Source organism: Globicephala melas, chromosome 3 (genome assembly GCF_963455315.2).
Source record: "Globicephala melas chromosome 3, mGloMel1.2, whole genome shotgun sequence".
In the NCBI taxonomy this organism is placed as follows: domain Eukaryota; kingdom Metazoa; phylum Chordata; class Mammalia; order Artiodactyla; family Delphinidae; genus Globicephala; species Globicephala melas.
The window spans coordinates 168,201,674-168,223,369 of NC_083316.1; the positions used below are offsets into that span (position 1 = coordinate 168,201,674).

Below are 21,696 nucleotides of genomic sequence, written 5' to 3' on the forward strand. Positions count from 1 at the left end.
CAGGAGGTTGGGGTGGGGGGAGGAAAGCTTTGAAGTCGGAGAAGGACAAACGGGGTGCATTTCACCCACGGCAGTGGAAGTTTCCTGCCTGTAAGGTAATGGTGGTAAAAATGATAATAACAATAAATAATGATCATGATAATGGCATTAGATGTTAGAATGAAGGTAAACAGGACCCCGGACAGAGCCAGCCACCAGAGAAGCGTTCAGTAAACGACAGCTACGAAGCAGGTGCCAGCCCTCTCCGACCAAGGGAATAAGGAAGGGGAAACTGAGGCTCAGAGCTCCCCAGGCGGCTGATCGCACCAGCCAGCCCTCTCTGGACGCCTACTGTGTGCAACGGGCAGTCGGCCGGGCCGGGTCAGGCTGTTCTCACCCCTCGTCCCCTCCTCCCCCTCCCCCGTCCCCCGCCGGACCTCTCCCACGACCGGGGAGGAAGTGGGAGAAATGGACAGGGAAAAAAAGTTGGGCTGAGCCAACGCCTCCCCACTCCCCACCTCCGCCCCTCCCGAGCCACGCAGACCCTTGCGGGAGAGGACCGCAGAACCCAGGCGTCCGGGGCCGGGACCCCGTCCCGCCCAGTGGCCCGCAGATGGGTGGGGGAACTTGGAAAGCCGGGAAAACAACAGCCCAGCCCGCCCCTCGCCAACCCCTTCCCCCGCTACGCCCCTGGCGCAGCGGGCGGAGGCGACTCCTTTATATAATCTCGGGCGGGCAGGTTGGCTGTTTCATTGAGGGACCCGGGAGCCCAGCGGACCCAAGCAGTCAGCTGAAAGCCTGCCCCCGGGTCCCTTCCGCGGCTGGGCAAACTGAGGCCCGGGGAGGGCCGGCGCCAGGCCCGAGGTCCCCACCCCCTCGCGCCCCCCCTACCCCCAGCAGCCCGGGCAGCCGCGACCCACGCCCGCGTCTCTCCTCGCAGTGCGCACAGCCCTCCCCGCCCCCGCTGCCATCCTGCCACGCCCCAGGCGTCGGGGGCAAAGCCCGCGCCCCCCCGCACCCGCCTCTGCGCAGAGGCTGGGGGCCTGTTTATCTGGAGGCCCCCACCCCCTCCACCCCGGGGGGCCCGCTCCCCCCGCGCCCCGGGGAGCTCTGGGGCCAGATAAGCTGGCAGGCTGGCACGGCGCCGCGCAGCGGGGCGGAGAGGTCAGAGGAGGGGGGGGCGCGCCGGGGGCGGGCTGGACCCCCCCACCAACTTGACAAAACCTAATAACAGCCCGGTCTCCCCAGCGCAGCGGGCGAAGCCCCACGGGAGGGCAGAGACGTGGCAAGAGGGGACCTGCCGAGCCTGTTCTGGCCTCTGAGGCCGGGGTGGGGGGGGGCGGGCTGGGCGTGGGGGGGCCGGCGGCTGCGGCACCTTTAAGACAAGGGAGGACCCCTCTTGCCCTCGGAGAAACCAGGAAGGGAGTCGCGAGCATCATACGGGGCTTTGGCTGTACTGTACAGTTACTGTAGGGGCAGTGACGCCGCCGCCGGAGCGAGGGAGCGACGAGGGGAGAGCCAGAGAGGGGAGAGCGAGACGCGGACCCCAGAGGCGAGCGGCCGAGGAGACCAGTCCCAACTCCGGGCCCCGGCCCCGCGCGCCCCGGCCCGGCCCGGCCCCGGCCCGGCCCCGAGAGGTAAGTCAGCGCCCGGCGGAGCCCCCAGCGCGGGGTGCAGGGCGGGGACGGGCCGGGGGCGCTGCGCCCACCCCTGCCCTCTCGGGAAGGGGCGATCCCGGGAGCCGGGGACCTCCCGCAAGTTTCAGAGGAGGGGGTGGTTGGCAGCTGCCTGGAGGCGGGAGGCGCCCTGGATCCCGAGGGCGGGGAGGGGGCGCCGCCCGGGAGTGGGTATTGGGGGCGAAGTGCATGGGCTTGTGCGCCAGCCCCCCCCCTCCGTGCATGGTTTTTCGGGGCTCCCAGGCGCGCGGGGAGAGGGGGAGGGGAAGCGGGGCTGCATTGAGGGTGGGGGGAGCCGGCGTGGGGAGATAGGGGGGCGCGTCGCGTGCTAAGTTTGCAGCTGGGTACTGGGGGCGCTCTCGCCCCCCGGGGGCCTATTCGGTGCTGCGTGCATACGTTGGAGTTGGCCAGGATTGAGCTCCATGGGGGAGGGGGGGGGAGGGGGCTGAAAAAACAGGGAGGGGGGCTTTGCAAAGGAGGGGGAAGGGGTGGGGTGTCCGGGTGGGCGGGCGCGGCCGCTCGGGCCTCTGGGTATTGTAGTTCCCCCGCGCTCGCGGCTGGCAGGTGGCAGGCGGATAGGACTACAAGTCCCAGGGTGCCCTGCGCTGGCGGTCCGCCGCGGCCCGCGGGTAGGGGCGGTGCGGAGGAGGGGCGGTGAGCGGCGGGCTGGAGAGCCAATGGGCGCGGGCCGATCGCGCGGCGCGGCTCGAGGGCGGGCCCTGCCGGCCAGAGGGCGGGGCCTGGAGCCGGGCTCCCCTTGCCGGGGGCCGGTGGCTGTCCCCGGCTTCCGGCTGCGCGGCCCGCGGGCCGGCCCCCTCCCCGCCTCGGGGCCCCTCCCCGCCTGGTTGTGTAACCGTCCCCAGCCCCCCTCCCCTCAGCCCCCCGCCCCGGGGGGGGGGGTCACCCACCCGGCGCTCCCCGGGGAGGGCGGCGGCCCGGGCGGCCGCGCGGCGCAGGCGAGCCCGGGGATGCGCGGCCTAGTGCAGGCTGGGCCCGGGCGTGGGGGAGGCGGGCGGGCGGACCCAGATCCGGGGTAATTTGCATCGCCCTCCCCCCAGCCCGGGTGGGGATTGGCCGCCGGCGGCGGGGGGTGGCGCGGGGCCAGGCTCACTGCCGCCTCCCGGCCCCTCGGAGGGAGCCAGCCCAGCCGCAGCCGCCGCCACCGCCGCCGCCGGGGCCGGGCCCCCTCGCCGCTGCCCCGGGAAGGAGGTAGGAGCCCCCCGCGCGGGCGGCGCGGTGGGGGCCCGCGGGCCGGGGCGGGGGCCGCGCACTGCGGCCGGGGCGGGGGAGGGGGCCGCTTCCTGCCCCCGCCCGGGCCTGACTCAGCCCTGGGCGGGGGGACCGGCCTGGCCCCTCGCCCTGCCCGCGCGGCCGTCCGGCCCCGGCCCCGGGGTAGGGAGCAGAGAGCACCCCTCTGCCCCGCCCGCGCCCCCAAAGCGCGTGACCCCGTCTCCTCTGGCCCGGACACCCCTCCTTCCCCTTGACGCCACCACCACGTGCGAACCCTGAGCCCGGGCAGAGGAGGGGGTGAACTGGTGGGATCCGGCCCCCTCCCTCGCTCTGCCTCCCTCCCCGGCCTAGGAACCGGCCCCCTCCCCCAGCCCCGGGCCTGGGAACCAGGCAGGGGCCTGACCTGGGGCCGGTGCATCCCCCGGGGCCCAGGCCTTTGCGGGTCCTGGGAGGCACTGTCCGCGCTGGCTGGCCGGCGGTGAGGGAGTCCGGTGGACCGCGGCAAGAGACCGCTGTCCAACCAGGCCCGGGCACCCTGTGGGCACCCACTAAATGTTTGGGGAATGTAGCCAGCAGTTGGCGGGGTGGCAGGGGGAGGTAGGCAACTCCTCTCTCCCCCTAGCCAGGCGGCGGAAGTGAGAGAGGTGTTGGTGCCCCTCCACCGGGTGTGCCCACCTGGCTCACCCATGGGTGGCGGGCTTGCTTGGCTTCCCCCACCCCCCCTCCCTGCCAGCTGCCTCCCGGACCAGGGCCGGAGCAGGCCCGGCCGGAGAGGGCGTCCAGGATTCCATGTCAGCCCCCCACCCCCACCCCAACAGGGCCAGGGCGTAACCCTGAGTGTGCCGCTCCCACACTGGGGGGCCCTCCCCAGGACCAGCCGATCACTTCCTACTGGCAGAGCTGGTCTTGGGAGAGGTCCGGGGAGTCCAGGCTAGGCCCTGCTGCTGCCCAGGCCCCGGAGGCTCCAGGTAGGGGGGCATTCTCCCCCGAGGGCCACCCCGGGTGGGGCCTGGCACTTATCGGTTGGGCTCGGGGCTCTGTTTACCGCCAGCCATCGCTGTGGAGACGGGAGCCTAGGGGAGAAGGGGGGGCAGGAGCCAGTGGCTGGAAGAGCGAAGCCCTGGGATCCGCATGCCTAATGAAGGAAAGAGGAGCCAACGGGGACACTGAAATTTTAATTCGTGGGTCACTTTGGGGGGGTATTTATTATTCAGTTCTGATTGGCTGACTGGCTGCGTGGTGGCCAGTCAGCACCCTGGCCCGGGCGGGGAGCCACGCAACTCTCAGCAGAGGCCCTCGGCAGCGGGTGGCTGCGGGGAGCCCATGCACCCTTTTCTCTGTGTGAGAGACTGAGGCCCGGCAGTGCTCAGCCTTCGTCCACTGGGGAAGGTTCTCGAGGCAATAGCTATACCTTGTGCTGGCGTTTTTCCTTCCCTTCTTTTCCTTGGAACCCTCTGACCCATAAGCTGGTTGGGCTGGTGGAGGTCCCCGATGCCGTGCGAGGAAACTGAGACCAGGAGGGGAGGCCAGACGCTAGCGTGGGGCCTCAGGGGCTTAGAGCAAGGCTCAGAGTGGTGCCCTATGGGGCAGGGAAGACTGAGGCCCTGGGGGAAGCAGAGAGCAGCCCAAGGTCACCCAGCCAGAGCTGGGTCTGACCCTTGTGGTCCTGCCTCCTAGTTTAGGACGCGTCCAAAGTCCTTTGTGTGTCACAGCCGAGGGGCGCCGGCCCACCTATCTTCCAGAGGGCTTGGAGGTTCACAGCAGGCACCTGTCTGCCAAATGGAGCCTTTGCCCCAAGAGGACAGTGAGGCTCAGAGAGGGGCAGCAAGGTGTCCAAGGTCACACAGCAGGGGCCTTAGCCTCCCTGCCTCCCAGTCTTCTGAGGCAGGCCCTTCCCACCCCATCTGAGCTGCAGCCCCGCCCCTTGGCACCTTGGCCCCTGGAGACTGGCAGGGCTCTGTGTTTTTACAACCCATTATTTCCGAGGAGACCCAGGTCACCTCCCAGAGCCAAGAGTCAGGGCCAACCCCTCTGAAGCAGAGCTGGCCCGAGGAGGGGGTCCACAGGGGTTTCAAATGCTGGCCCACTTGCTCTGTGACCTTGGACAAGCCCCATGGCCTTTTGGAGCCTGAGCATCCTTCTCTGTAAAATGAGGTGGTTGTGGGTTCCCCCCAGGTACTGCCTGCAGATCCACCTGTGTTCCCTTTCCTTGCCTCCCTCATGGAGGAAGCACCTGGGTCAGCTCAGGACACAGCAGGGATTCTGCTGGAGGGTGTGTGTGTGTGTGTGTGTGTGTCTGAGACACCCCCCCACCTGTCATCTTGTGCTCCAGGCACCTGATAGACCATAAACCACCCTGCAACAGCCCTGGGCAGTGGAGACCAGAGGAACAGGCTTGGGTGGGGGCCACCGTGGTCCAATCTCAGCCCAGCCCTCCGCTCCACCTGAGGTCCACCTAGGGAGGTCACCTCCCTTCTGCCAACCTCAGTTTTGCCATCGATACAATGGGGAGATTGCCTTTAGGCCAAAAGTGAGGATTTACTCAGTGATTCCCCAGGAATGTTTGTTGAGTGACTGCTGTGTGGTGTCAGGGCCTGGGGGAGCCCCTCCTGCATCTCTTTTCTGATGCCCTGAGTTCACAGGTGTCAGCTGGACTCCAGCCCTGCCCCAGGCTTCCTGTGTGACCTCAGGCAAACCTCTCCCTTTTCTGGGCTGTCACAGGGCAGCTCTGAGGGGGCGTGAGAATAAGCTGTCCTCCCCCCACCGAGGCCCCCAGGGTGGGGGGATTTAGTCCCCTGCTGGTACCTGGGGGCAGTGTGTGTGGTGGGAGAGGAGGGTAGAGCCCTGGCAGGACTAGTTAGTTTGGCCAGATGGAGCCAGACAGGTGACCCGTGTTCAAATCCAGCTCTGCTGTGTGACCCTGGGCAAGTTGCCTCAGTTTCCTGGCCTGTGAAGTGGGGCAGTGGTTACAGACCCTTCCTCCCAGAGCTATGAGCATTGCTGCTGAGGTGATCCAGACCAGGCTCCCGTCAAGCCCCGTTGAGGAACAGCCCCTGCCCTTGCGGCCTGAGTCCCGAGTCTTTGGAGCACCAAAGCGCGGAAGGCGCCCTGTGGAGAATCTGGCCAAAGGACCAGCCCCTCCATCTGTCCCCCCAGCAGGCTGTGGACGGCCACTTGGTGGAAGTGTCCTCACCCACGCCTTTCGGGTTTGACTGGAAAACAAGGCTCGGTCCCACCTCCCATCAGGATGTGTTTGATAGGAGGGAACTGGCTGAATTTGTAGGCATAGGACACTGGGGCCCCAGTGGGCCAAGCACCCCTTTGGGGTTTCCAGGCCGAGCAGTCCACTTGCTCAGGCTGTGGGTGGGGTTGGGGGTGGTACAGGCACCTCCAGGTGACAAGCTGGCCTCAGGGGAGGGAGGGAGCAGTCTGGATGGAAGTCACCCAGGCCTCTCCTGGGCATCTTGGATAAGCAGGTGCAGCCTGAGTTGAGGGCAGTGTAGGCACGGATGGGATTCTGTGAAGCCTGGCTTTGGTTACTCCCGGTGACAGGAAGCTTATTCCTTCCACTTCCACTGAAAATGGCTCTTTCTTCACAGGGCTTCCTCTTGGAAGCTGGTCTTGGTGTCGGGGCTGTACTTCCTGGCCCACGACAGCACTCAGAGCGTGGGAACAGGGTGGGCCTCAGCCCCACCCATGAGTTGGGGCTCAGATGGGATCCCCATGACCTCCTAGTCCCCACCCCCACCAGCCTCCACACACACACTTCCCACTGGGCCTGCAACCTTCCTGCCTCTGGCCCTTTAAGGCCCCGGGCAGGAAGCCCCTCCCCATTTAGGGCAATAAATGGACACATAAAATGGCCGAGGGCCTGTCTGCTGGTGTCTGGCCTGGAGGGAGGCCTGCGAGGACAGGCGGGCAGGGGGCAGGCTGACAGCTGGCAGCCAGCAGTCACCCTGAGCCGTTGGTGCCCCCCACCTCCTGATCAGGACGTTGCATTCCTGTCCCATTAAACCCCGGCCTCGGTACTGGGCCAGGCGGGGATTGGCACCAGGTCGGGGCGGGGTAACCCGTCAGGACCAACCTTGCAACACAGGCTGCCAGGCTGGGAGGGGGCGGGGGCGGCTGGGCACTGGCCTGGCAGCCGCACCTGGGCGCCAGACTTACTGTGTGACCTTGGGGCGGCCGCCCACCCTCTCTGGGCCTGGTTTCCCCCCCACACACATGATGGCTCAGCTTCCTCCTGGGGCTCACCACACACTTCCTTGGTACACAGTAGTTGGGGAGGGGGCTGGATTCCTGGAATGACGTTCAGAGGTGAAGTTCAAAGCCCCCAATCCACAAGGGAGGGGGTAAACAGCCTCATTGGGCCTTTGGGGATTGTCCCTGGCACACAGTAGGTCCTAGGCCAAAGTTTGCTAAGAGGATGAGAGTGGAACCCTTTGCCACTGTCACAACCCCCAAGGAAAATGAGGCACAGAGAGGTGCTTTTCTTGGCCCAGGTTCACCCAGCTTGGAAATGGAGGAGCCAGGATATGGACGCGGGCTGCTGTGGCAGGTAGTAGGTGTTAGAGGTCCCTTATATAGTTTCCTTTCATTCTCTCCCTGAGTTGTAGGGAGGGAGGCCTTAACCCCCTGTTAAGCTGCCCGCATCCCTGGACACTCCTCCAGGAAGGCGTCAGGTGGCAATTACCTACCTATCCACTGCTGGCCACCCCCTGAGGAGTGTGGGGGGGAGGAGGAGGCCCGGCCCCAACCCTCACCTTGCACCTGACCTTGGGGACTCTCTAGCCTCCTTCCCCTGCCCCTCTCCCAGGTGCCCACCGCTGAGCCTTTGTCCCTGCTGTTTCCCATGCTTAGGACACCTTTCCCACAATCCTAGGGTCCTTCCTGGGTGACACCTGCTGTTCCTGGGACCAAGTCAGGACGCTCCTGACCTCTCCCTGCATCCCTAGTAGTTGAGAGGTGTCAACTCAGGCCGGCTCAAGTCAGAGCATCTGAGTCCCAGCCTGGCTGCCGGTCTGTTGTGTGACCTTGCCCTGGCCTTATCACCTCCCTGAGCCTCTCCTCATCTCTAAAGCCCAGGGTCCAGTTAGTTCTTGAAGGTTCCAGGGCACAGAGGAGGCCCCCTGGGAGGGCAAAAAGCAGGCCCGGGTCCTTGCTGCCTGCTGCAGCAAGTGACCCTAGGTTAGATTGGAGGTGGGACTGGCACAGTCCCCTGGTACTGGGTGTGCCTGCCAGCCAGGTGGGCGGGGCTGGGTGTGGGCTCTCCAGCACATAGCTCTTTGGTCTTTGGTTCCTCCTGTCGTTTGCTGCGCCCCTACCGTGCACTGCCCAGGGGAGGCCGGGGGCGGGGGGTGGAGGGTGGCTTGGGAGCAGCCCAGAGGGAGGAGGGCGCCCCACCTCCAGCCCAGGAAGAGCCTGCTGAGACCTGCCCCTCGGCCAGCCGCCGAGTCAGCATCGAACGGCCCCGGAAATCCCATGAGGGCGAGTGTTGGGGTGGAGCTGTGATGAAACACGGGGCCCTGGGTGGGTGCGGGCCTGGGCTCAGGGGACCCTGGTCGTTGAGGGGGTGAGGCTTCCTGGAGGAGAGAATTTTCGTTGGCTCATTATTACCGAGGAAACCGCCACGTGTCGGGGCACCTACTAGGTGTCAGGTGCCAGCAGGGCCTCTTAGAGCCAGGAAGGGAGCCACAGGGGTCACCTGGTGAGACGGTGCTGTGGCGCACAGTGGGTGCTCAGTAATAGGTGCTTTTTGCTGCCTGGACCCCACGTGACTTCCTTCTCCCACCTGGCAGGGTCTTCCTCTGCTTTCTTAGAGGGAGGGCCCTGAGAGGCCCCGGGTAGGGGGAGGGCAGTGGCCCCGGGCGTGGCAGGCAGGTGGCGTATGTTCCTGGAGAGAGGGCTGGGTCAGCTTAGTTTCCAGGGCCAGGGAAGGGGCTGTGGCTGGCTGGGAGGTGTCGGGGAGGGAGGGTTGGGGGACCCCCAGCCTCTCGCCTCTGTCAGCTCCTGGATCAGCCTTGCTGGGTGCCCTTGGCCTGGATTCTAGCTGTCTCTGGGCCTTGGTGTTCTCATCTGTAAATGGGGGTCATGCTACTTCCCTGGGGCTTTCCTTGGCTGGTATTGCCCCAGGCCCTGCCCTTTGGGGGAGGGTCTCAGATGATTATGTGCGGGAAATAGAGGCCCCAGCTGGGAAAGGACAGGGGTGCGGACCCTCAGACCCAGCCCAGACCCAAGGGCTGCCCCACACAACAGGCTCTTAGCATGTGGCCCGGCTCCTCCAGCTGGTGGAGATCCAGGCCCAGGGCTGGGTACATTGCCCCAGGCCAGGTTCAAGGCTGGAGCTTGCTCCTTCCCAGCCGGGTGGCTTCCAGCAAGTGGGAGCCTGGGCAGCCTCACGCTTGAAGTAAGGATGTGCCAGCGCCTGGCCCGGTGGGCTTGGTGCCGGTGGGAAGGCGGGGGTGGAGGGGCCGTGGCGAGGGGTGAGTCACCTGGACCAATTCAGGTCTCGACCTAGAGGCCCCAGGAGGACCCCTGAGGGGACACTGGCAAGCAGGGCCAGGGTGGCCATCTTGGCGCGTTGGTGGCCCGGATCAGAGGAGGGGCGAGGAGGGGCCGAGGCCGGTCTGATCCGGAGTCCCATCTGCCCACTCGCTCCCTGGGGCCCGGGGCCAGACGGCAGATGGTGGCAGGGGGTGGAAGCCGCCACAGGGGGCTCTGCCGAGGCTTCCCGTGGCCGAGCCTGGGGGGGGGGTCGCGCCCCCATCCCCTTCCTCCTGCTCCCAGCAGCCACATCTGAGCCTGCCCCGCCACCCACCGCGGGCTGGCGGAACAGAGGTGGGAGCTAAGCAGCTGGTGCGGTCGGCGGGAAAGAGGGCGGGCGGCGGAGAGAGGCGTCCCGGGAAGTGCACTGGCCGCCTGCACGCCACACAAAGGCCTCTGTGTCGGCCCCAAGGCCTGGACCCCATTCGCAGGGCGGCCCTGGGTCGGGACAGGCCTACCCTGGCCTTAGGACTAACCAGACCAAGCCCAGCTCCCTTGCCGGGCCAGCCGCCTGTATCCCACTAGAGGCACAGTGGGAGGGATCTGTGTTAGAGCTGAGCTGGGTCACCCAGCTGGGGGTCCTGGGGTCTTTAGAGGCTGAGGAAGGCCCGGTTCAGGCCCTCTCCCCAGAGACATGCAGAGGCTCTGGCCTGAAAGCAGGCTGGCTGGGCCTGGAGGAATGTGGGTTTTGTTGGGTGGCTTGGGGCGGCTGGGGGCTCCCCGGAGAGGGTGGAGGGGTGGGGACAGAGCCAGAGGGTTGCACAAGCGCCCAAGTGGGTGGATGAGTCACAGCCCAGGGGAAGGCGGAAAATAGGAGGCAGGGGAGAGGGGCGGGACAGAGTCCCCCCCGTGGCCCTGCTTTTCCAAAGGCTTCTGCCCATTTGACAGATGGGGAGACTGAGGCCCGGAGAGTGGCAGGGTCTCGTCCCGGGCTGAACAGTGCAAACAGGGTGGCCAAAAGGAGAGGGGCTGGCCAGGCAGGAGGTGGGCAGGAGGCCCCCTGGCCCCCCACTCCTCCTTGACAGGGTCAGCTTGAGTGGGCAGGGAGGAGCATCAGGCAGTGGCCTGGTTTCCCCCAGTTACTCACTGCGAGGGTTGAGCCACGTCCTAGGGGTTCCACAGGGCAGGAAGGGGTCTGTCCTGCAGAGTCACCGCCCCACCCCACCAGGGCACGCCCACGGCCCTGATGACCCTGGCCAGGTCCCTGGGTCTTGGCCTTACCCCTTCCTGACTCAGAGCCCCCCAAGAGAACTGGGCCCGACCAGGAGGCAGGAGAGAAGGTTAGGGAGGCCGAGGGGCTAGGCAGGGATGGACGGCCATGCTGGTTGGATATTGGCTCTTGGGTCAGTTGCCCTGGGTTTGAGTTGAGGTGCAGCCATGGGCCCCTGGGACTCCCTGAGCCTGAGCCTCATTTTCTCACCTCTGCGGTGGAGACGGTGCTGCCTCTGGGACTGCTGGGCGCTCAGCCAGGGCAGCGCACGGTGGGTGCCTTATGTCACCGCTGTGGCCTCCTAGAGAGGGCATGGGCAGAATCCCGTGCTCAGATTCATTAGGAAACAACTTGTGTTGGGCATTTATTGAGCACCTTCTGTGTGCTCCCACGCCACTTCAAATTGTCCTTTGGACAGGCACTCCCCTCTCTCGTAAAGCCGGGAGGGGGGCCGGTGTTCATCTCTGAAGCACCCAGTTGGGTTTCGCCAACGTCCTCTCACTTTGATGATGCAGAACCAGCCATGGACCATCCTGATGCAGAGCTTGGGAAACCGAGGCTGGTGGGGGAGGTGGGGGCACTACTTTCTGAGGGCCTCGCAGCCCAGCCAGTGGGCCCGGCCCTCCCTGTCCCTCACGACCGCCCCTTCCTCCCCGGCGCTGCAGGTCTCGGCGCGGAAGATGGCCGGCGGCGTGGACGGCCCCATCGGGATCCCGTTCCCCGACCACAGCAGCGACATTCTGAGCGGACTCAACGAGCAGCGGACGCAGGGCCTGCTGTGCGACGTGGTGATCCTGGTGGAGGGCCGTGAGTTCCCCACGCACCGCTCGGTGCTGGCTGCCTGCAGCCAGTACTTCAAGAAGCTGTTCACGTCGGGTGCCGTGGTGGACCAGCAGAACGTGTACGAGATCGACTTCGTCAGCGCCGAGGCGCTCACGGCCCTCATGGATTTCGCCTACACGGCCACGCTCACCGTCAGCACAGCCAACGTGGGCGACATCCTCAGCGCCGCCCGCCTGCTCGAGATCCCCGCCGTGAGCCACGTCTGCGCCGACCTCCTCGACCGGCAGATCCTGGCGGCCGATGCGGGTGCCGATGCCGGCCAGCTGGACCTCGTAGATCAAATTGATCAGCGAAACCTCCTTCGCGCCAAGGAGTACCTCGAGTTCTTCCAGAGCAACCCCATGAACAGCCTGCCCGCCGCCGCCGCCGCCTCATTCCCATGGTCTGCCTTTGGCGCATCCGACGATGACCTGGACGCCACCAAGGAGGCCGTGGCCGCTGCCGTGGCCGCCGTGGCTGCCGGCGACTGCAATGGCTTGGACTTCTACGGGCCCGGCCCCCCAGCCGAGCGACCCCCGGCCGGGGACGGGGATGAGGGAGATAGCAACCCAGGTCTGTGGCCGGAGCGTGATGACGACGCCCCCGCTGGGGGCCTCTTCCCACCCCCCGTGGCCCAGCCGTCCACCGCCACACAGAACGGCCACTACGGCCGGGGCGGGGAGGAGGAGGCAGCCTCGCTGTCAGAGGCGGCCCCGGAGCCGGGCGACTCTCCGGGCTTCCTGTCGGGCACGGCCGAGGGCGAGGACGGGGACGGGGCCGACACGGACGGGCTGGCGGCCAGCACACTGCTGCAGCAGATGATGTCGTCGGTGGGCCGGGCGGGAGCGGCGACGGCGGGGGACAGCGACGAGGAGTCACGGGCGGATGACAAGGGCGTCGTGGACTACTACCTGAAGTACTTCAGCGGCGCCCACGACGGCGACGTCTACCCGGCCTGGTCGCAGAAGGTGGAGAAGAAGATCCGGGCTAAGGCCTTCCAGAAGTGCCCCATCTGCGAGAAGGTCATCCAGGGCGCCGGCAAGCTGCCGCGGCACATCCGGACCCACACGGGCGAGAAGCCCTACGAGTGTAACATCTGCAAGGTCCGATTCACCAGGTGAGCCGGCGCCACCGCGGCGGGGGGCGTGGGGGAGGGGGGTGCTTCCTGGGGGCCCTTTGCCCCAAAAGCAGCCACACGGGGACCCCCTGCCCCGCCTGCGCGAGCACGCTCACACCCTGCCTCCGCGTGCGAAAACAACACCGCGCCCTGCCCTGCAAGGGTGCCTTGTCCATCAAGGCACCCCCGACCCCCATGCGCCTGTCGAGAGAGCCTGGGTGGGTGGTGCCGCGCAGGCCCTAAACAAGGTGACCACTAGAACATAAAGCGTGCCAGGCGGTGCCGACCTGTGTGAGGCTGGAAGGAAGGGCCCAAGGAGTTGCTTTTCTTCCTTTTCCCTGGGTGGTTCTTCTCATCCCGACTGGAGCATTTGGGCCTTGGGAGAGGGTGACAGCCTCACTGGGAGCAGGGAGTTCTGGTCGTTAGGTAACTTTGAAGTCTTCCGTGAGCCCGGGGGACTTGCTTCATTCAGCCAACATTTATGGAGTGCCTGCTGGGTGCCAGGCCCTGTTCTAAAAGTGGACGGACAAGCCAAAATCCCCGTGGGGGCGACGGAGCATGTGCGAGATAAAACCGCAGAACTGATAACACTAGTTGGTGGAAAGTGCCAGGGAGGAAAAGAGCAGAGAACAGGGTCGGGGTGTGGTTGTAGGTGCTGCCTTAAACAGGGAGGCTTCCCCGAGGACTGAGAGCTGAAGGAGGAGAAGGAGGGAGCCGTGGGGAGCGGGAAAGGGAGAGGCAGAGGGAAGAGCCAGTGCAAAGGCCCTGAGGCCAGTTCAGCTTAGGGACTCGCCACAACCAGTGGAGGGAAAAGGGCACGGGAGCCGTTGGGCTTGGTCCCTGGACAGGAGGAGTTTGAGGCCAGGCTGGGGGGATTTTGCGATCTGGTCTTAAGAGTCCAGAGGTGGCAGGCTGGGCCTTGTGGGCCAGCCCAGTGGGAGCGGGGGGCTGGTGTGTGGGGGCCTAGCCAGGCTGGGTGACTCAGCATCACCCCCTACCCTCACCAGCCCCGGGGTTCCCCAAGCCACACCCACCCAGGCCGAAGAAAGAGGCCATTGTCCCAGCTTCCCGGCCCTGCCCTGTGGGGACAGGATCTGGGAGCTGACCCCCGGACCAGCACCTGGGCCCCCTCCCCAGCAAGCCAGGAGAGGAGGGTGTGGCTGGGACTCCAGGGCCCAGGAGTGCCAGGCAGGGGTAAAGGGCACTGGCCGGGAGGCAGGCAGCCTGGTGGGTGGCCTGGCTCCCCCCCTTTGGTGAGATTGGGGTGCCGCTGGTCTTAGGGGCCTCCCTCTTGCTCCAGATGTGGAGATGGTGGACTGGGCTGGCTGTGGGTCCTGCCCTCAGGGGTCTTAGAGCCTGGGAGGAGCAGCCTGGTAGAGGCCCAGCAAGCCAGAGCCTGGAGAGGTGACACCTTCCCCCACGCCCCCACCCTCAGCCAGGCTCAGTTTCACCTTCTGGCCTGGAGCTCTCTTGGCCACCCCGCCCTCAACCCAGGGCTGATCCTGTTTGCCGTTCTAGGAAACTGAGGCATAGAGAGGGCCACCAGGCCAGGCCTCTTCCTCCCAGGTGCCCACCTGGCTCCTCTCTGCCCCCCAGGGCCCCAGCCCCCGCCCCTCCCTCCAGGCTGGGGAGCCCAGGGGCCCCTCTGAGTCACACTAGAGAGTTGAGTAAGCAGGGCCTGTGGCGGCCGGGGCTATAATTACCCAGGCCGGGGCTTGAAGTGATGAAACTGGGGCTTCCTCCACCCCCACCCCACATTGGGACAGCCCCCAACCCTCTGTGCAACTCAGGGCAAGTCACTTCCCCTCTCTGAGCCTCCAAGCCTCAGCTAGGGACATCTCTGTACAGTGCTAGAACAATCCGAGTCCCTCCTGTTCCCTCCGTGACCTGGCCCCAGGGTCTGAGTGGGACAACTGGGAGACCATGTTAGCCGGCTCCTAGGAGGCGGGGTAGGCGGTGGCGGGAAGTGCCTGGCCCTTGCCATCCTCTTTCTGGTAACAGCTCAAGATAATCCAGGGAGCGATGAGTTTATTGTGGCCCAGGTTCTGCTGGCTCACGTGGGGGTATAACGGGGCCAGAGAATAGGCAGGGGGTCTGGTTGCAAAGGTCCAGGTCTTGATCCTCAGAACAGTAAGAAGCCATAGAAGTTAGGCCAAGCAGGGACACCAGCTCTGTGGGAGGTGCCAGAGGGAGGGACTTGGGACTGAAAGAGCCTGGGGGGAGGAGGGTGCAGGCCTTTGTCTCGGGGTTGGGAAAGATTTCGTGGAGGAGGAGGGGCATTTCCGGTGGGGCTTTGAAGGATGAGTAGGAGTTTATTAGTCCTGGCACTGAAGAAGCTCTCAGTCTGGTGGGCATCAGAAGGGAGAGACCCTGAGTGACTCAGTGGAGCATAAGAGTCTGCAGCAAGGAGCAGGTCAGATTCTACCCAGAGCTCTGGAGACCCAGGTCCCTGCCCCTGCCTTGTGGATTCCAGGCAGGAATCCACCCCCATCACTATGGACCAGCATAGGACAATAGAAATATCATGTGAGCCACCTCCGTGACTCTACATTTTCTGGCAGCCACATTTTTAAAAAGTGAAAGAAACAGGTGAAAGTAATTTTAATCATACTTTACATAGTCCATTAGTTCTATTTCAATATGTGATCAATAAGCAAAATTATAAATGAGATATTGTACAGTACATTGAGCAAATGAAGTCTTCAGAATCTGGGGTGCCTTTTGCACTTCTTACGCATCTCACCTTGGACCAGCCACATTTCAAGGGCTCAAGGGGACAGAGCAACACCTGGGCCATAGCCTCCCCAGAGCTGATATGGTGACCAGCTTTGTGGGCCAAAGGCCCCAGGCTGAGCCAGGTCCACACAGTTCCCTGTGGGTGAGATGGGCATGGAGGGGCCCTGGAATCACACCCAGTCCCTGTTTTCAGGGCTCACAGTCCAGTCAGGGAGACAGATGAGAAACAAAGGCGGTGGCATGAGGGACCGGGGTTGAGGGAGTCTGGGAGGGCCTCTCTGAGGAGATCACGTTTGGGCTGAAATTCAACTGTGAAGATCTGGGAGGGAAAAAAGTGCTCCAGGTAGCCAGAACAGCATGTTTAAAGGCCCTGAGGTAGGCTCCTTGTTATCAGCGTGTTGGGGTGACAGCCAGGAAGCCAGTGTGGCCAGAGCAGAGGGAGGCAGAGGTGAGGGGAGATCTGGCAGGAACTGGGGGTAGGGGGTGGGGTCCCTGGGGTGGGGACTTGGTTACTACTGTCACCAGCTGCTCTGGATTTTCAGTGACTGAGGGGTTTCCCAGGACACAGAACTTTCAGTGCTAAAGCCAGGACAGCTTAACCCTCTCTGTTACCAAATACTCCAGCATTCCTCCTTGTTCCTTGTAGCATTTTCAGCACCTGGAACGGGGTCTGCTATGCAGCAGGTGCTCAGTAAATGCCTGTAGTGTGAAGCCATGCACCTGCCACTGGGCAGAGCCCCAGGTGGGAGGGAGGCCTGTTATCTTCCTCCTCCTATGCATAAGAAAAGGGTTTCAGTGGGACTTCCCTGGTGGTCCAGTGGTTAAGACTCTGCGCTTCCACTGCAGGGGGCATGGATTTGATTCCCTGGTGGGGGAACTAAGATCCCGCAGTGCGGCCAAAAGAAAAACTGGGTTTCAGAGAGGTTCAGCCATTTCCCCGTGGCCACACAGCGAGCGGGGTCCAAGACCCTTTTCACACCTTAGTGGGTTCCTTGGTGCTGTTCTCAGAATGGGGACCCGCACCCCCTTTCCCCGCAAAACGGGGGCGCCCCTGCCGCAGCCCACCTTTCTGCAAGGGTCCCGGTTTCCCCGCGCCGAGGCTGGCGGGGACGGGGGGCTTCCATCCTGGGCATGGGCCCGGCCGGGCGCCAGCTGACCCTCGGCCCGTCCACAGGCAGGACAAGCTCAAGGTGCACATGAGGAAGCACACGGGCGAGAAGCCGTACCTGTGCCAGCAGTGCGGGGCGGCGTTCGCGCACAACTACGACCTGAAGAACCACATGCGCGTCCACACTGGCCTGCGCCCCTACCAGTGCGACAGCTGCTGCAAGACGTTCGTGCGCTCCGACCACCTGCACAGACACCTCAAGAAGGACGGCTGCAACGGCGTGCCCTCACGCCGCGGCCGCAAGCCCCGGGTGCGGGGTGGCGGGCTTGGGGGGCCCGACCCCGCCCCTGCACCGGGGGCCCCTGTGCCGCCCGGCGCCCCTGCCCCGCCCGGGTCGCCGGACGCGCGGCGCAATGGCCAGGAGAAGCACTTTAAGGACGAGGACGAGGATGAGGACGAGGCCAGCCCCGACGGCCTGGGCAGGTTGAATGTAGCGGGCGCCGCTGGGGGAGGCGATGGGGGCGCCGGGGCCACCGCCGATGGCAGCTTCGCGGCCGGACTCGCTTGAAAACCAAAAAAAGAGAAAACAGAAACCCGAGAAAGAGAGAGAGAGAGAGCAAATCACCCACCACCCCCAAAAAACACAAAAAAAGAAATCTATCTATATACAGATATCTATATCTATATATATATATATACAGATATATATATATGAAGCGTCACAGAATCTAGGGTAGTGCTTTTCTCAGATTTTTCTCCTTCATGATGTTCTCTCCCTCCACGGGGACCCTCGCCCCCCCACCCCCAGCCCCGCTTGCCCCCCACCCCGTTGATGGCTTTCGGGGCTCAGCTTGGGGTTTTTGTGGGATACGAGGGTTCTGAGCTCCCCGGGCGCCCCGCGGTTCGGGGTCTGGGGTCCCATCGGAGGCCCGATCAGGGCCCCAGGTCCCAGCAGGGGTGAGGGTGGTCACGGGGGCGTGGGCCGGGGATGGCGGGGGAGGGGGGGACTTTTCTTTTCCTCGCCCTGCCCCGCCCCCGCTGATTTCTAGAGTCTTTTGAGATAAGACCTTAAAAATGATTTGTGTCCGCTGTGAGCGGACGTTAAAACGGCCCCATCCGCACCCCCACCCTCCTTCCTCAGGGCACTTCCAAAGTGGGGGTCTCCCCCTCCGTCTCCCCACCTGCCTCCCTGCCTCCCGTCCCTGCCTGTGGTCCCCCGGATCTCCTGGCCACCGCGACACAAATCTATTTATTTCCAGGCGTGGAGAAAGGGGAGAAGACGGGGAAAGGGGGGAGGGCACCAGGGTGACTCCCCAAGGGCCCCCGCCGCCTTCCTTCACGGCACTTACAACCCGGCGGGACCTGCGGGCCGCCACTCAGGGTGCCCCTGCCACCCCCGTCTTGGTCCTCCGACCCAGGCCCACCCCAGACCCCATGAGACGTTTGGAGATTCGAAACTTTTTGTCTTCACCCTCTCCCCTTCCCCTAGCCCTGTCCCGATTTTTAAAAGCACTTTTTAGATTTTTTTTCTTTTCCTCCTTAAAAACAAAATTTATATATAGATATATATATATATAAAATATACTTTTCCTCAGAGGAGCAGGCGACTGTGGGGTGAGAGAGCCAAGAGCAGAGGGAACGCAGGGTCTCACGGTGGCAGGGATGTGGGGAGCGAGAGTGTCCAGAAGTTCCAATGTCACAAAAGCAATAAAAACAAGATTTTACAAAAATGAAAGGAAAAAAAAAAAAAAACAACAAGACAACCAACCACAAATAGAAGTCTTGGCACTTTGTAACAGAACGGGTACTACACTTTATCTTAATTCTTAATTTAAAAACATGTTTACAAGTTGCAACCAACTTCTATGAAAAGTCAAAAAGACAAAAAAAAAATAAATAAGAGCGAGAGAGCGAGCGAGAGAGAGAGAGCGAGAGAGAGCAAACAGAAATTCCTAAAAGTCGATTTATTTTTGTACAAAATAATAAAAAAAGAAACCCACCACAGACGTAGAATCCACTTCTGTTCCCCGAGGTGAGAAGGGGGTCAGGAAGTCACGGGTGAGGGCGAAGCCTTCTGAGGTATTTGTGCTTTACCATGGGGGCTCGCCTTGCAGGCAGGACTGCGGGGTTTTTGTGTTTCTGCCGTGTCCCCCCCACCCCGCCCAGCACCTCCCCGCCCCATTCTGTCCCTTTTTGGGTTCTGATTTGGAGACGTCTCCTCACCTGCTAGCCATACAGTGGCCACCCGTGTCCGCGGGGACCCTCCTTACCGACTCCCCAGCTCAGGGATGGGCCCGAGAGAGGGCTGGCCTTCCAACCAGCCGGAGCAATCCCGTCTCCCTGCCCTTGCCCCCGACCCTTGCTGTCCCCCCACCCTCCAACATGGCCGCCCTTCCTTGTGGCCACCGAGGAGCTGCCATCTTGGATACACCATCCCCACCTAGGTGGGTGACAGGGGGCCTCACCTCCAGGGCCTTACTCCACCCCCCACTGCACCCCTCTTTTTACTCAAAGGCACTGACTGTAACCTGGGGGCTGGCACCCGCCTCCCCCCAGCCTCTGGCTCCCCAAAGGCCCGGCATTGACCGAGCCACAGGCCACGGACTGGGGCCAGGGCTGGGGAGGCCGTGTCGCCAGAGGCCGGGGCACCCTCCTCCCCCCCCACCCATCCCCCGTCGCATATGCAACCCTAGCGTGGGGCCCTGTAAATAGACGCTCTGCTGAGCGGAGACCCTTCCTCGTCAAAAGCCGGAGGTGCGGGGGGTGTCCCCGCTCCCCGCCTCTAGCTGCTGGCCCGTCACCCCATGCCCCTTGGTTCTGTGACAGACCCCATCTCTTTCTTGTTTTTAAAGGGAAGCTTTTAAAGAAGGCAACTTTCATCATTGTTTCTACAGGACAGTTTTTTTGTTTCCTCCTGCTCCCCCCACCCCTGAGCCTGTCAGCCCCCCAGATGTCTCAGGACCCCCCCTCCTGAGGGGGGTGGCAGGGGAGCCCAGGGCCGGGTGGCCCCGCCCACACCCCAGCATCGTGGGGGCGAGCTCTCTCAGAGAACAACCCATGCAAGCTGAACAGGGAGCTCGAGTGCCCAGGCTAGGGGGACCTGCACCCCTACCCCATCCCAGAGAGGTTCCCTGAAGGGACAGCCCTCTCCCCCACTACCCACACACCCCCTCGCAATAAAACCAACTGAAAAATCACAGCTGTCGTCCTGGCCGGGTGGGGGGAGACCAGGCTTGGGGGATTAAGGCCTCTGGGACTACAGCGGGGGCAAGGGCTGAACCCCCGCCGAGCACACTTTAACACAAACCTCCTCGGGAATTGCACTAAACCCCAACCCCTAGCTCTGCGCTCAGCTTCTGCCAGCCTTGCCCACCCACTCCGCCTTAACCCCTCTCCTGCTGCCCACCAGCCCATCCCCGGGGGCCGCAGCATCTGCATGGGCCCAGAGCCGGGACCCCCGCCCTCCCAGCCCAGGCCCTGCCCCCCAACTCCGCGCAATCACATACTGTATATAGACGTGGATCAATTTTATTTTTATTCTTTAAATTAAGGTCGTGATAAAGTGTTGCCAAAGATACTGCTGAATTCTCGCGTTTCAGGAAACAAACAAAAAAAAAATTTTGAGGGGGAACGTGCTGACTGGTCAGAAAGGACAGAGCAAAAAGTTTTTTTGTTTGGTTGTTTGGGGTTTTTTTTTGTGGTTTCTTTTTTTGGGGTGTTTTTTTTTTTTTTTAACTGCCTGGTACAAAAAAAAAAAAAAGAAAAAAAGAAAAACAGCGAAATTGTTATTTCCATCATCTTGGTGAAGCTGCGTGAATGTGTGTGTGCGCTTGTGTATGAGTGAGGTCCAGGTGGGGGGAACTCCAGGAGGGGGCTCCGGCAGGGGTGGGGGGGAGGGCGTCCTGGGACGACGGCGGTGGGCCAGCAGGATGGTGGGGGCCGGAGCCCTCACCTGGAGCGGTCGCCAGCCTGCAGGACCCGGGAGAGAGAGATTAGCACCCTTGCTGCTGCCCCCTGGCTAGCCCCCTCACCTTGATCCCCACCCCACCTTTTGAGATTAGGAGAAAAAAAAAAAAGGCAAAAAAATACAAACCTTAAAAACCAGTGAATGTAAAGTGCCGGACCAGGCCCAGCCTGACAAGAGTTTGAGTCTGGACCTGTGCCCAGCTGGGCTCCCCTGGGCCATACCAAAGTCTGCCCCCCGTGGGCAGCTCGCCCAGGAGACCCCTCATGGCTATCCTGTCTTGTCACCCTGTTTGTACGTGGCTGTCCCTTTGCTTCCTTCCAAGGGGGAGGGGGTCTTAGGTAGGGGGGAGGGGTCCCCCAGCCCCTTCAAGAGTGTTCTGGGGAGTCTTTGCACTACTGAGACCCATTGTCCGTGGAGGGAACGGCCTCGTGGCATGTGATGGGACAGAAGAGGCAGGGGCTCCTCCAGGACCAAGGCAGTCCAGGCAGCCAGGATTGTAGGCGGCAAGAAACGAGAGTGAAAGGAAAAGCAGGAGAAAAAAAGTAAAAAATCAATAAAAAAAAAAAAGCAAAAATCCTATTTTTTGAGAAAGAAAGATATTTATATTTGCAGTTTTATTTTAAAAAAGTTATTTAAGCTGAGGAAGCAGCCTTCCTGGAGTGGGGATGTTGGCTGGCGCAGGACGGGTCAGGGCCTGGGGCTCGGGCACCCCAGGAGCCATAACCTCAGAGTAAGACTAGCTCGCACTAAATATATAGATTTACACGGGGGGTGGGGGGGTAGGGCAGGAGATGGAGGGGGCTGGGGAGACCTCCATCGCCTGGCTGGGGCTGCCTGAAGGCTGTGGCCAGGGGTCCCAATGCCCAGGGTCCCCCCTGCCCCACCCGGGCCCAGACATGAGGTGCCTTGGACTTTGGGGGGCCAGGCCTGGTGGAGGGGGGCAGGGGTGGCGCCCACCGGGGGCACAGAGCACAGAGCAGACATTCCATAGACTGTATTTGAGAGTCTTTATAAAGTGTGGGAGATTTAAAAAAAAAATTGATAAAAATGCACTTTTGGGGGGTGGGGAGGGAGAAGCTTTAAAAGTAATAAAAGAAACAAAAAAACAAAAACAAAAAGACAAAAGATGATGAAAAACCAGACAAAAAAAAAATCATTTTTCTTGTACATAAAAAAACCACTAAACGCAGCCTGTTACGACCGCTGCTGCCTCATTTGCCTGATTTTGATGTTCTTTGTGTTTTGTTGGGGCGGGGTGGGGGAGGCTGGGAGCGGGGATGGAGGGTTTGGGGGGCCCCTTCCCTGTGG

General features: G+C 62.9%; 1 protein-coding gene across 5 annotated transcripts; it reads left to right on the plus strand.

Moving 5' to 3' along the window:
• The first annotated feature begins 740 nt into the window (after positions 1-740).
• Positions 741-20,470, plus strand: ZBTB7A (zinc finger and BTB domain containing 7A). 5 transcript variants are annotated; one of them, XM_030879278.3, is made up of 3 exons: positions 741-1,616; positions 11,304-12,577; positions 16,488-20,470. In XM_030879278.3, the coding sequence occupies exons 2-3, from the start codon at positions 11,319-11,321 to the stop codon at positions 16,987-16,989; spliced, it is 1,761 nt and encodes a 586-aa protein (XP_030735138.1). In that variant the 5' UTR covers positions 741-1,616; positions 11,304-11,318; the 3' UTR covers positions 16,990-20,470. The 5 variants fall into 5 exon arrangements, with proteins under 5 accessions (XP_030735138.1, XP_030735140.1, XP_060153354.1 ...); XM_030879280.3 differs by lacking the exon at positions 741-1,616 and adding an exon at positions 2,610-2,864; XM_060297371.2 differs by lacking the exon at positions 741-1,616 and adding an exon at positions 2,996-3,853.
• The last annotated feature ends 1,226 nt before the right edge of the window (positions 20,471-21,696 follow it).